Raw genomic sequence first — 14,690 nt, 5'->3', positions numbered from 1 at the left:
CTGACGACAGAGGCCCCGGGACAGACACAGGGTCACAATCCAACGGGACTCAACAGACCGAGGGTCTGTGAAACATCCTCACACCCAAGGCGGGCAAAGCAAGGTGGAGGTGGAAACTGGGCAGGAAGGGCCAGGAGTCACGAGGGGACCGTGGCCACCTCGCCCAGTGGCTGTGGAGGTCGGGACAGCAGGAGCACCAGTCAGCATGGACGAGATGCTCACTGCGATGAAGGCTTTACATAAATGCACCAGGACGGCTCCCATGGCAAACGGGTCCATCCTGCTCGCTGCATCTCTCCACGTCCAACTGTCAACAATGACTACAGGGCAAAAACAAATGGTCCTGTGGCTGGTCATCTCCCCCAGCGCCTGTGATTTTCTATGACTTTCTTCTAGGATAAATATCCTCCTTCCTGCAGAAGAAAAATATTTATGTGCTTTTTTTGGGGAGGCGAGATGGAAAAAAATGCACAGGGAAACAGTGGGAAGAAAAATGAGATCCACTAATTTCACCACAACATAATGAAGCTGATGGGATTCTCGAAGCTGGATTTATCTGGGAAGAGAATGAGGAAACACCGCATAATCCTGCACTGAGTCTCTACCAGACAACATTTATGGTAATGACAGAGAAACCGGATCTAGGAACTATTCCAAGTCCCGGAGATTAGCAAGTAATCACAGGCTCAAGTCCTGATACAATTCTGGAGAGACGTGCAAGGATTCCGAGAATTAACTAGCAAAATAGGATTAAAAAAAGATGAAAATTTTGATCCCTGCCTACACTGGTCAGTATTAGCAAAACCCTACATTCACCTGTGTGCAGCCCTTCACTGCACTTCATATTACTTATAATTTTGTTGTTTAGTAGCTCAGTCATGTCCGACTCTTTTGCGACTCCATGGACTGTAGCCCGCCAGTCTCCTCTGTCCATGGGATTTCCCAGGCAAGAATACTGGAGTGGGTTACCATTTCCTTCTCCAGGGGATCTCCCCAACCCAGGGGTGGAACCGTGTCTTCTGCACTGCAGGTGGATTCTTTATCACTGAGACATGGGGGAAGCCATCTCTTGATAAATCTGTCTCCTTTTCCAGATTGAAAACAGCTTGAAGTCAGAAACTGTCCATTTCATCTCATTGAATCCAGAGCGGTGCTTCGTCTAGGAAACAAGATTTTACCAGTTCAATAACTAGGAGCTCCCTGGAGTCGGCTTTAGTGAAAATCCTAGCTCTGTGACTTGCTAGCAGAGTTCTTGGGGCTGAGTTCCTTGTTGGTTCCAAGGCTCAAGTTTCACTGTCTATACAATGGGCTAATAGACTTCACCCCCAGCAGATCCTGAAGAATGAGAGCTATGATACAGGCAAACTATCTGGTCCCAGGACTTGAACCCAGCACCCAAAAAATGACAAGTGTCATAAGGCACTAAATAAATTAATGCACAGACTACAGGGCCCTGAACCATGACCGTGGGAAGACACAAAATAAGGGGAAACGGCCAACCTTGGCCGGAAGAAACTCGCAGTCCTCCCACAGCAGTGCTCGCAGCTGATGCCTGGTACCCCAGGGAGACCAGCGACCGACTGATGGCTTCCCAGGAGTCTAACTACGACCGACCTCAGAGACGACGGGCAACAGGAGACCCACCTCTCACCATCACTGAATGGCTGGCATCGGCCAACGCTTTGTGCCTTCAGACTCAGCCTCACCATCGTTTATAATCATGTTACATGTTCTTCCTCAGACAGGCCAACGTCAGTAAGTGACAAAGGAGTCCCTACTTCCTTCATGTATAGACCCATGACCACTCCACACAAATGGTCAGAAACTGCTCACACTTTCATATTATCTATCTTTCTTATGCCTAACGACAAAATCTCCTCTATTCTATCTGAAGCAAGCAATTTGCCATGATGGAAATGGAACAGATAAAGGTATATGCAGACCTTCCATGGTGGTCCAGTGGCTAAGACTCTGCGCTCCCAAGCAAGGGGGGCCTGGGTTCAATCCCTGGTCAGGGAACAAGAGTCCACACACCACAGCTGAAGACCCCACGTGCCACAGCTAAGGCCCGGCGCAGCTAAATGAACAAACAAACAATGCTTTGTTTAAAAAAGGAAAAGTGTATGTGATGGGCTGAACAACGACCCCCAAAGATGTCCACTTCCTCATCCGAGGAACCCGTGGATCTGTTACCTGACACTCCAAGACTACTTCACGGATGCGGCGAAGAAAACATCTTAGTGCGTAGAGATAAGCTTGTCGCAAGGGCCCTTGTGAGAAGAGACAAATGCGTGGAGGGAAGGCAGAGCGGCCACATAGGGAAGGAAAGGTAGGGACGCGGTGCGATGCAGTCAGGGGTCAAGGATCGAGGTCCGCCCAGAAGCTGACCCAGGCAGGAGGAGGGGAGGGTCTCCCCTGGAGCCTCTGGGGGCCCCGCCCCGCTGCCCCTGAGCCTGAGCCTGGCAGACTGACTGAATTCCTGACCTCCGGGGCTGTAAAATAAGAGAGATGTATGGGTTGAACCTGCTAGCTTTGTGGTAATTTGTAACGTTAGCCACGGGAAACTGACACAATATAGTCAATAGATACTAATTATAAGGGAGTCATTAGGAAGTAGCTCTCTGTGATCTATAATTCACAAAGCATTTTACAGAGATCTACTGTCTCAGCTATCACATCCTAACCGCCCCACCCTCCTCCGCCAGAAGTTAAGTTTCTTACACAAACTTAAGGAGACGCAAAATCCAGTTCGACTCCTGGTCATGACAAAGGGATCTGGCTTCACTGCCTTCGCTGCCTGCCCGGGGAGAGGGTAAGGCTTCCTGAGGATACGTGTTGCCAACATTTAAAAACGAAGACGAGTAATGAAGCAGCAAAATGTGACCCATTACTAAGAAGAAAAGAAGACTAAAAGGAGAACAACAGAGAACTGAAAGCTCGGAAATAACAGACCAAGACTTAAAAATCACCGTCCTGAACAGGCTGAAGAATTTAAGGGAAACTGTACAAAATGGATGAAGAGATGGAGCATTTCATCAGTCATAAGGATGCAAGTAGAAACTGGAGAAATGATGAGTACAAAGTTGGAATGAAAACTCGCTAGAGGGGCTTAGTGGTTACGTGGATGCAACAGAGAAGACGAGGAAACCCAAAGACAAGATGAGAAAAACTACCCACGATAAAGCACACAGTGGGGAAAAAGTCAACAATAAAAAGCACACCCTGGGCATCAGAGTTCTGTGGCACAAACCCAAATGTGCTGATACACACGTAGTCACAGTCTGAAAGGCATAGAAAGAAAGAAAGAATTGTTGGAAGAGATGTGAGGCTTTTCAAAAAGGGTTGAAAAGCACTAATTCAACACACTGAAGCCCCAAGCAAGATAACAGACAGAAAGTCACACACAGGTCAACCTGCCAAAAACCAAAGTGAAAAGATAGAGGCAACGAAATGACACATTTTAAAGAACTAAGAGGAAAAAATAGAGCAAGCACAAATATTGGCAACCTGGACACCTATATCCATGGAAAATATTACTAATATAAAATAAAGATGAAACAAAGGCATTTCCAAACAAAAGCCGGGAAAATTCACGCTGCACTACAAGAAACGGTAAAGCAAGTCCTTCAGACTTACAGAAAATGATTACTGAAAAAAGTCATGAAGGGCAGTGAGGAATGGGCAGATATCAAGAAAAATACATTTTTAAATTTCTTTGAAGGACAATGGCTATTTGAAGCAAATAGAGCAATGTATTGTGGGATTATACTATACAGAGAAATAAAATATGACAGTAATAATACAAGAAAAAGAGTAAACAGAATCACAGTATTGTAACATTAAATGTTTCATGGAGTTGTAGTACTCTGGTTACTCAAGGTAAAGTGTGATGAGTTAATTATGCCTACTGTAATGTAGAATAACCACTTAAAAATAATATAAAATTGAGAAACTAAACAGCAATAGAGTAATAAAATATAATACAAACAACCCCCCGCACAAAACCTCAATTTCCAAATAAAGAAAAAGAACAGAAAAGGAAAATGGATAAGAATTAAAGATATAATAAAAATTAACCCCAAGAATATCCCATGTAATATACTGAGTGTAACAAAGAGTCAACACCCCAATTAAATATGGGTTTACAAAAGACCCAGATGTTTACAAGAGACATGCTTTTAATATAAAGACAGAAACTGAAAATAAAATGATGAAAAAAAATGCACATTTCAAACACTAATCGTAAGAAAATCAATGTGTCTAGATTAGCATAAAAAAAAAAAAAAAACTGAACTGTAAAAGTATCATCAGTGATAAAGATGAATATTTCATGAAAAACAGACATTAATGAACCCAAAGTTGGTTCCCTGCTTAGACTAACAGGCTTGATAAATCCCCTTTTATCAGTATATAATTTTAGAAGGTCCATGGATCTCGTGTGTTTATGAATCTCTATTGAAAACACTTTCCAAGGTCACATTACCTTTAAACTCACTGGTACTCTTTACGGCGCGTGACCCGTCACTGTGCTCACGGGACGCCTGCCGCACTCACCTGGAACGTCACCTTCTGGTTGATGTCCGGCACGCGGAACTGCTTCAGGAAGCGCTCATCCTGACTCCAGAAGAGGCGGATGTCGGGGATGTCGTAGAGGATCATGGCCAGCCGCTCCAGCCCCAGCCCGAAGGCCCAGCCCATCCGGTCCTGAGCTCCGGCTGCAGTGGGGAAAGGAGACCAGAAAGAGGGTTAAAGGGCACGAGGGGCCACAGGTCCATCCCACTCCTGACACCCGGACAGGACCTCAGCGGGTGGCGACCAGAGGCAAGGTGCGTTTACACAGTGAATGTTTATCATGAGCTTATAAAAAATGTCTATCTGAAAATGAGTATGTACTATGATACCACTCTTTAATATAGGGACAAATAAGGGTTGTAATGTAAAATAAAAATAATGATGATAAAGTGTGATGTTCAAAGATTATAAGGTTAATAGTTTTAAAATATGTTTAAAACATGTTTCTGAACTGTCTTCGCAAATTAATAAAAGATAGGTGGAATATTAATGTTGCTCTGTGAGTTAGACTTTTTCCTTAATTATTAAATCCTTTACATTTTATTATAAAATTTTTAGATAAAGCCAACCATCTGAGCCCAGCACCCACAGCTGAAAGAACAGTAGGTTTAGTGTATTTGAATCTATTTAACATGCAGCAGTTTTTAGTTCTTAGCTCTGCTTCTTTCATTCATTACCCTCCCCAGCTTCCTTATCCGCTGAAACTTTCCTAGAGCAAGATAAGAACGACATGCAGCCCCCAACGGTAGGTAAGAAAAAGAAAAACAACCTCATTATTCAGACAGGCAAAGAATAGGAAGATGTGCACAAAAAGGGAGAAAAAAAATGATTCTTAAGCAAATGAAAAGTTTACTTAAGAAAAACAAAAGTGCACCAGATTACCATTTTTTATTTATTTGACTGGCAAAAATAAAAACATCTCATCGCATACTTGACACCAAAGCCAAGGGAAACCACGGCCTTTCATATGCTGAGAGCAGGCACACGTGGGGGCTTTTCACCCCCAGACCCAAGGAGCATCACCCTGTTGCCGTCCTCAGTCACAGACACACCACTCTGCCACTTTGACCACCAGGCTGCTTCCCACGCACAGGAAGCCACGGATGTATAAGGCTGTTTACTGGAGCATTGTTTATAACAAGACGTAAACAACCCAAGCGTCCATGAAGGACGCGGCTTGAATAAACCCCACTATATCCATACAGTGGAATATTATGGATAGAAAAAAAAAAGCAGTAGCCGTCTGTCCTTTTAGGGGAAGTAACTGGGCGAATGGAGAACAGGCTTTTATATACGCCTTTTATATAACGCATGAGAAGAAACATTTCAGATAAAAATTCTCACGGCTGAATGAAATAACTTCTGTCTATTCCGGCGAGGTTATAAGAACAAAGGGCCTCCCCTGTGAAGCTAGTGGTAAAGAACCCACCTGTTAATGCAGGAGACCTAAGAGAGGCAGGTTCAATCCCTGGGTTGGGAAGATGCCCTGGAGGAGGCCACAGTAACCCACCCCAGGATTCTTGCCTGGAGGATCCCATGGACAGAGGAACCTGGAGGGCTATAGTCCATGGGGTCGCAAAGAGTCGGACACGACTGAAGGGACTAAGCAGGCCCGCATCATATTTGAAAGGTAACCAAGAGATGCATTTAGGACACGACTGAGGCGACTAAGCAGGCCCACATCATAATTGAAAGGTAACCAAGAGATGCATTTAGGAAGATCACAGTATACAAAAAGTCAGGGTGGGTGTGACTCGGGGGCCTCCTGGCTGCCAATGAGGACAGGCCTGAGAGGACCCCGGACGCAGAGCAGCGAGGGGCCATCCCATCGACACCTAAGACCGCAGCACCTCGTACGTGGACGCTCAAGGACGAGGCCCTCAGGAGGAGCAGCCTCCAGCTTCCTCCACTGCCCACCACCTCTGACTCACACTCATTCTTACTGCAAAGCCTGCTGCTGACGGCCAATCACCAGGAAGGGCTGCAAGGAAGGACGTCTATGGGCTGAGCTGCATCAAATTCTATTTTTGAAACATTTTGCTTTGGCCCCATTGAGATCTGCCTCTTCTGAATTGCACCCCTGCAAAATGGCAACCCACTCCAGGATTCTTACCTGGAGAATCCCATGGACAGAGGAGCCTGGCGGGCTGCAGTCCATAGGGTCGCAAGAGTTGGACACGACTGAGCAACTAAACCACCACCTCTGAGCTGTCTGGCCCATCACGTTCGGAAGGTGCAGGAGCTCCTTGTCCAGAGTGCTGGTCACTAGGTCACTGAGTCGTCCCTACAAGTCTTCATGAAATAAACTGATCTCAGGTCTGAGAAAATGCTAACAGGAAAAGCTTCTTTTCTTCTCCCAAACAACTGGATCGTTTTCACTGTGAGGGTATCTCGACTTTACATAACTGATGCTCACTCCTCACTCCGCCCCGTGGAAGCGCACAGCCATCCTTACGGGTCACCTCTGAGAATGGTGACGCGGCCCCGTGCGTCTCTCGCTCCAGTTCCACTTTCTTATCCTTACATCCTCTTCGTCCTGATTATCTGAACTACTTATTCTATCCTCCTGCACATACTTTTACACGGCACCTCAATTCTTTATGGAAGAGAGAGAGCCGTAACTAACCAGACACTCGGAGGCACCGTCATCTGGGCAGGTCTAATTCTCAGGCCTTTGGCACTCCTCAGTGGTAATCTGTTGCCAGGTGCTCCTGGGCTGACAGGGGTTTAAGGCAGCGTTTTTTTTTTTTTTTTTTTTTTTTCTACATTCCAGAACTGGAAGTTCCAGTAAACGAAAATCTCTGGAGCAGAAAACTGACTGGAAAGAAGCACCCTCAGTTAAATAGAACGTTCCAGATGGGAGGCAGTTAGATGTCCTCCTCCTCCTCCTCCTCTTCCTGCTTTTGAACTTCCCATCTCCGGACTCCTATCTCATATGATTTCAGTTTTATACGGAAGCTGACCTTCTTAGAAGGATTTTCAGCAATGAATCCCCTTACTCTGCTCTGTTTTCTTCAGAGAACACCACCTTCTAAGACTCCACAACTTTTCACATTTGTTGCGTTTACTGTTTGCTGTCGGATTCTGTGGGCAGCGTCTGATCTGCGGGCTGGGAATGGGGGCTGGCTTCCATCACTGACACCCCTGGGGGGCTGGACCAACTTCCCGTGCGCATACAAGGGCTCACACACGGAGAGGAAAGGAGTGAGCAACAGGAAACCGGGGCTCAGAGACTTTTCCACTTTTCAACTTATTGACTTCATTTAAACGGGTTATGTTAATGGAAGAATTTCATACTTAAAAATGAAGTTTTTGATGCAGGCAGTGACTTTAAATCCGTGAGAGAGTTTATCTATCACAGTATGAGGCGATATGTGAGATGCTATTTCTGAAAAGACACCTCAGAAAGAAGCGACTGGGACTCAAAAGGAGTAACAGGAAAACAGAATGCCCTGTCCCCTCCCCTCCCCTCCCCTCGCCTTCCTCACCGTCAGCGGCCTCGTCCAGACAGGCCAGTGGCAGGCCTGGGCCGTGGCTTCCGGGACCCAGCATCTGAGCTGCTTCTGCACCAACCCCTCCTCCTCCATCTCACTTTCTTCCCAGTGACTGAACCCTGCACCCCACGTTTCCTCTCACAGGCTGCTCTGCTGCAAAAGTGAAAACTGTGTTAGTCGCTCCATCATGTCTGACTCTTTGTGATCTCAAGGACTGCAGCCTGCCAGGCTCCTCTGTCCATGGGATTCTCCAGGCAGGAACACTGCAGTGGATTGCCATGCCCTCCTCCAGGGAATCTCAGGGATCGAACCCAGATCTCCTGCATTGCAGGCAGATTCTTTATCGTCTGAGCCACCTGGCAAAGCCCAGGGTCAAATTAAAACTTTTAACCATTACATACTGGAAAGATATTTTTATTATATTAAGTACTTGCCTGTCAATAGCGGCTGATTTGTAGGAATTCTTTGGCTCAATGAAATGACACTTTCCCAAAATAACTGTGACAAGAAACGCTGAAACAACCTAGCAATTAGTATTCATATTTTATAGGACTTTACCAGTTACAAAGTACTTCACCTCAATTATCTTGACTCTGATCCTCACAACGACCCTAGAGGGGATGTCAGACTGGTATTCTTAGCTATGTTTAAAAAATAAACACCACTTTAGCAAGATCACAGACACTGGGACTCAAATCTACCTTTTATTTATTTTTTTTACGTCAAGTATATATCCAATGAAACATTAACTTCAAGAGGCTCTGTTCAAAGTATTTCAAAACATAAGAGACTTCCGTTCCACTTATGCTTATGTTTGTGTGCTTTTTGCTTTGTAACTGCTCGTTTCCTGATGGACTTAGTCATTATTCCATGAAAGCTACTAAAATGATTTGCATAAGTAGTTGCTTAAAAATATCAGCAGGCTTTTCTGAAGGCTTTTCGTCACTCTGAGCGTGCCTTTCACAGTGGTCCTGACCAGTACACACGGGGCCTGCGGCGTGAGCTGACAGGGCTCGTGTGGAGTAGCTGCTGGGGACAAAAAGCCTCCACTGCCCTTGACCGTTAGTTGTGAAGACAGCCACACAGGGACAGAAGCCCGCAGCATCCCAGTGTGACACACGCGTCCACAGGCAGGCCTGGGAAGGCCAGTGCAGCTACATAAATTCTGATTTCTTTCCCCCTGTCACAGACTGAGTCCTTGATCCCCCACGTTCCTGCTACAATTCTTGAGCCGCTTCCGCAGAGGCTTGTCACCGGATGATTGACTTTTCGAGCTGAGCCCAGAGACTGCTCTCCCGCCTGAGAACTTTCTCTAGGTGTGTTCAGCCTCGGCTCCGCGCGCTTCGGTCGGCAAGTCCTTCACACGGTCCAGAGGCGGCCCTCTTTGAAGAGAACTTTACCACGGGCGGGAACAACCTGGGACTAGCCTCTACAGGCCACGAAAACCGTGTTCCTTCATATGGTCTGAGCTGGGCTGGATTCTAATCAACATTGTAACGGAAAGGCCACAAAAACCGTGTTCCTTCCTATGGTCTGAGCTGGGCTGGATTCTAATCAACATTGTAACGGAACCTTTTGTTGTTGTTGTTGTTTTTTTAATGGGTCATTTTTTAAGGAAGTTTTTATTGTCTCCAGCTGCTCTACAATGTTGAGTTGGTTTCTGCTGTACAGTAAAGAGAGTCGGCTGCATGTACATACACCCCGTCTTGTTTTTGGACTTCCTTCCCATTTCGGTCACCACAGAGCGTGGAGTCGCAGTCCCTGAGCTGTGTGTACAGACGGGGCCCATTAGTTCTCATTAGCGATTTTTGGCGCAAATGCTGACCAGCAGCGCCTGAACCAATGCCCCAGGGCAGGGTTGTGTCCAGCCAGAACGCTCCTCATAACGTCTCCAGTTCCCTTCAGGGACCTATGTCCTAAAAATCCACATCCTTCCCACAAGAGGGGAACACACAGCAGCAGAGACGTGAAACGGAGTTGAGTTGACCAAGCTGACGACAGTACAGGGTGGTCTAGAGCCTTTTGAAAATATCAAGGGAACAGCCTTGCCTTGCTTAGCATTTACGAAGAGTTAAAAACTAAAGAACAGCTCTAATACTTTGGTCACCTGATGTGAAGAGCCAACTCATTGGAAAAGACTCTGATGCTGGGAAAGACTGAGGGAGGGCAGGAAGAGAACAGGGTGACAGAGGATGAGATGGTTGGATGGCATCACCGACTCAGCTGACGGGAGTTTGAGCAAACTCTGAGAGATGGCAGAGGACAGAGGAGCTTGGCCCGCTGCAGTCCATGGGGACACAAAGAGCTGGACTCAACTCAGGGACTAAACAGTAACAACAAAAATCTAAATACATTAACTGGAGTATAACCCACCGACGACTCACATCCTACCTCCGATACCTCCCTTTGACTGGCCACCAAACGACAGCAGTTTTCTCCTTTAACCCTTTCCCTCCCATTTCAATCTAAGGCCCTAGAACTCAGGAGAATCAAGGACTACTCTGCAGCGCCCTGCCAGCACAGGTTTTCAGTGAGCAAACACTGGCCCCTTAACAGTTCACTAGCTTTGCTCATCTTCCATTCTTGAGGCAGAAGCTGCTTTTCTTTGAGTGCTGTTATTCTGTTTTGAATTGCCTGAATTACACACAGAACTTCAGGTAACAATATAATTCCACAATGTGTATGGGAGACTTTATAAAAACCGAATCACATGTTACATGCACTAAGATAATCATCAATTACAATCACTTTCAACTAAATGGGGACTCTACATACACCAAGTTTCAGAATGTGATTGACCCACGTCCGTAACAGGTACTCAAGGAAGCCTGTCAAACTTCATGCAGAATGGTCAGTGCTGGGACACGCTTCCACCTGCTTCACAGATATTGTTAAGGTGCCTTATTAACAAGAGCCATCAAAACTGGGCCACAGGCAACAAGTCGCCTAGAACTGAGATGTCTTTCAGGAAGGAAGGAGCAGAAACAGGGACTGTAACCCCGGGAGCCCAAATGGCGGGAGGGAGGCGGCCTTGGGCCAGCGCTGGCCTGCCCACAGATCCCACGGGCCTTGTGGCTCTGACTCCACTGACCATGAGTCAGATGTACAGGGAGGCTCCAAGTGGCGAGAGTAACCCAGCCCAGGCCCGGCTGCCAGGGGGAAGCCCCGTGGGAGAGTGTTCTCTTCCTTCTGAGTGTGGCGCGCGTGCTAAGTCCCATCAGTCGTGTCCGACCTGTGACCCCAGGGGCTGTAGCCTCCCCCTCCAGGCTCCTCTGTCCATGGGATTCCCCAGGCGGTAATACTGGAGGGGATTGCCATGCCCTTCTCCAGAGGATCTTCCCGACTCAGGGATCAAACCCACACCTCCCGCACTACAGGCGGGTTCTTTATCACTGAGCCACCCAGGAAGCCCTTTAAACGTTCCACCCCCTTATTGAAACTCCTGGAGAATTAACTTCGATGCACTTATCTATTCCCTTCTGTTACAAAGCCAAGGAATAACCCTCCTGCCTTCTAGTCTGAAAGCTGTACCTTTACCTCCGTTAGAAAGACAGCGTTCCAAAATAAAAGTTAACAGTGCTCTATTTCTTGTCACACTTATAATTTTTTAACCGTGAAAGGAACTTAATTTAGAGTAAGTAATGCCACTGTCACTTAAATATACAAATGATAAAAGAAATGTCAGCAGCTCTAATTCCGTAATTCCCGAGTAATGACAATTAATGGAACCCTCTTTCCTGGTGGGAGTTGTTTTCGGCAGTAGATAAAGGAGCCACTGAGCCTTTTAAGATTTACTCTCATAACCAAATTGCATCTCTCTTCATCATTATCTGAAACATAATTAAAAGACGACATATAAAACAAACTAAAAATCCAACAGGATTCCATCCCCGGAGGAAAAGCTGAGAAGCACCTCTTTGCCTCCACTGAGACTGGCTGGAAACTCGCGTCCCTGACGTCAGCTCTGTTCTGCACCTGTCCACCCACAGCATCCACCTCCCCTGTCAACACACGAGAGCTGGATGAGCTCATCACTGGCTGGAATTGGGTAGATACTAATTGTGTCAGAGAAGGCGATGGCACCCCACTCCAGTATGCTTGCCTGGAAAATCCCATGGGCGGAGGAGCCGGGTAGGCTGCAGTCCATGGGGTTGCGAAGAGTCAGACACGACTGAGCGACTTCACTTTCACTCTCATGCATTGGAGAAGGAAATGGCAACCCACTCCAGTGTTCTTGCCTGGAGAATCCCAGGGACGGGGGAGCCTGGTGGGCTGCCGTCTATGGGGTCGCACTGAGTTGGACACGACTGAAGCAACGTGGCGGCAGCAGCATTAATCGGGTCGTCTCACTGCTGTGGATGTATTCTCTGACCTTTCCAAAAAGCGAACGAATCAACAGGAGAATCTTAGAAAGATGCTGTCTCCTTCCGTGGCTTCTCCCACAGTCTACAGTTTATAGAGTGGCATGCCTGTGGTCTCCACGGCAGGAGACCATCTCCTTAGTGACCACCTACACCCAGAGAAGAGTCAGCCTTTAAGGCGGGCCCGAACACACAGTTCAGTTCCCTTCAGGACTGCCAGGCTGATGCCAAGCTGTTTCTTTTTTCTTTTTGGCCATGCAGCGAGCGGGATCTTGGTCCTCTGAGGAAAAAAAGTCAGCATTTGGACACTGGCCACTCCCGGAAGCCACCACCGCCGCCGCGCTCCAGCTCTCCGGTGACAGAAGCCCTCTCCCGGCCTCACCTCGCCTCGCTTCCCCCCTCCCCGCCCAGTGCTCCCCTCCGCTGCCCCCGCTCCCCGGTCACCACCTTCCAGCTCCCACCCCTGCACCCCGTTCTGAGCCCAGGGAGGGAAGCAGCGTTAAGCTGGACGGAAGACTAAGCTGGACGGAAGACGGAAGCTGTGCCATCGGACCGGACCGCCCTTGAAAACGACCAAGAAGGCTGAGATCTGCTTGAAACCTCACCCTGAATGAGGAGGAAGATTAGACAGAACCTGCTGAAGGCAGTGGTGTGAAAAACAAAACTGGTTTAGGGTTTATTACACCTACTGAGTCCGGCTCATTGACTGCCGTGTTATAAGTGGTTTACCTGTCCTTCCTTCTTCCTCCCCTCAGGCAAACGGCCTCCCGCGGTTCTCTGCCTCCCAGCCCCCAGACTTGCTCTTGCCTTCTCTGCCTCTAGGTAATGCAAATAGTCAAAATATTCAAATAGTTTATTCTGGACCCCAAAGAGAGTGGCGTATGGTATTAAACCGAAGGAAAGAGACGGGGAATAGAACAAGGAAACAGGAGCACGGGAATTAAACGTGCCCACTGTCTCCCTTCTTCTTCCCAAGGGATCCGAGGCATTTTTAGCCATTTGGATACAAAATTTGAGAGATAAAAGCAGATGGAGGGGGAACTTAAACGGACATGGGAACAGAGCTGGATAAAAATAAGCTATCGGTTGGCAAAGCTAAAAACACAGTCCCACGGGTGTAAGCACATGGAAGTTCTGTGACATAATGTGTGAATCAGACCAAATCGGTCATCGGAACGATGACACAGACTGTTCCTTTCATCAACAAACCGGCCGGTCACATCCAGGCCGGTGGGAAGGGTATCCATGGGGGAAACGCTCCGTGGAAATCAAGCCCTGTGCCACCCTCTGCACCCTGGGCAGAGCCTGGGGGCCACGTGACCGAGCTCCGGCCCCTAGAACCGAAGTGGGTGGAAGCGAGATCCCCACTCCTTGGAGACCCTCCAGCTCCCTCCTCCCCTGCTGCGGGGGATCTGGGGGCCACACATTCCAAATGGCATTGCTGTGGACAGAGGACTCCATCAGTGGATTAAACCACTAAGATTTCAGGAGGGCCTCTGTTAGCTCAGCACAGCCCCAGTCTATCCTGACAATTAATCAGCCCTGACTTTCTGATGTGAGAGGAATCTGGACACACTGCAGAGCAATATAACCTCTGAGTGGCACCAAACTCTGGGGATCGATGCCACTTTTCCTTGTCCTACAAAAATAATTTTGCTAGCTCAGTATAAACATTTCAAATAAACTCTGGAGGAGATTTATAGAGAGCCCACTGCTTATAAACTGTTACTAAGAAAATGGTGTTCCTTCACCGCAAGGGCTTCCCGGTGGCTCACTGGTAAAGAACCCGCCTGCCAATGCAAGAGACACAAGAGATACACAGGTTTGTTCCCTGGAAGATTCCCCTAGAGAAGGGAATGGCACCCCACTCCAATATTTTTGCTGCAGAATCCCATGGACAAAAGGAGCCTGGTGGGCTACAGTCCATGGGGCTGCAGAGTCAGACACAACTGAGCAAACTGGGTAATTGTTGAGTAAACAAGAAATTGCCAAAATGTAAGAAAAAACAACAACAAAAAAAGGAACTTAGCACTAAAACAGGTGACCCAGAGAGGATGGAGAACCAGAGACCCTGGTCAGAAAACTAAAATCCCACATGCCAAAAGAAAAAAATTTACAAAGGGAAAGAAAGGATTTCTAAGAACTCCTAAGAATATGTTTGCTTTTGTTTTTTTTAAAGCAAAGCCTTTAAGAACCTGAGCTTGCATCGGATGTGATTCTATCAGGAGAGAAGCAGGTGCGTGGCCATCACTCTTGCTGGTTA

At 47.3% G+C, this 14,690-nt stretch overlaps 1 protein-coding gene across 8 annotated transcripts in view; it reads right to left on the bottom strand.

Moving 5' to 3' along the window:
* FARS2 (phenylalanyl-tRNA synthetase 2, mitochondrial) overlaps nucleotides 1-14,690 on the bottom strand; it is a 310,923-nt gene that overhangs the window by 142,035 nt on the left and 154,198 nt on the right. For all 8 annotated transcript variants that reach the window (XM_070361056.1, XM_070361061.1, XM_070361060.1 and 5 more), the window contains one exon: nucleotides 4,555-4,715. In XM_070361056.1, the coding sequence (XP_070217157.1) occupies nucleotides 4,555-4,715 (161 nt within the window). The remainder of the gene's footprint in view (nucleotides 1-4,554; nucleotides 4,716-14,690) is intronic.

The sequence above is a fragment of the Bos mutus genome, chromosome 23, assembly GCF_027580195.1.
Source record: "Bos mutus isolate GX-2022 chromosome 23, NWIPB_WYAK_1.1, whole genome shotgun sequence".
NCBI classification, from domain to species: domain Eukaryota; kingdom Metazoa; phylum Chordata; class Mammalia; order Artiodactyla; family Bovidae; genus Bos; species Bos mutus.
Note: the sequence above shows the minus strand (reverse complement) of the source record. Positions and strands in the feature narration are given on the sequence as shown.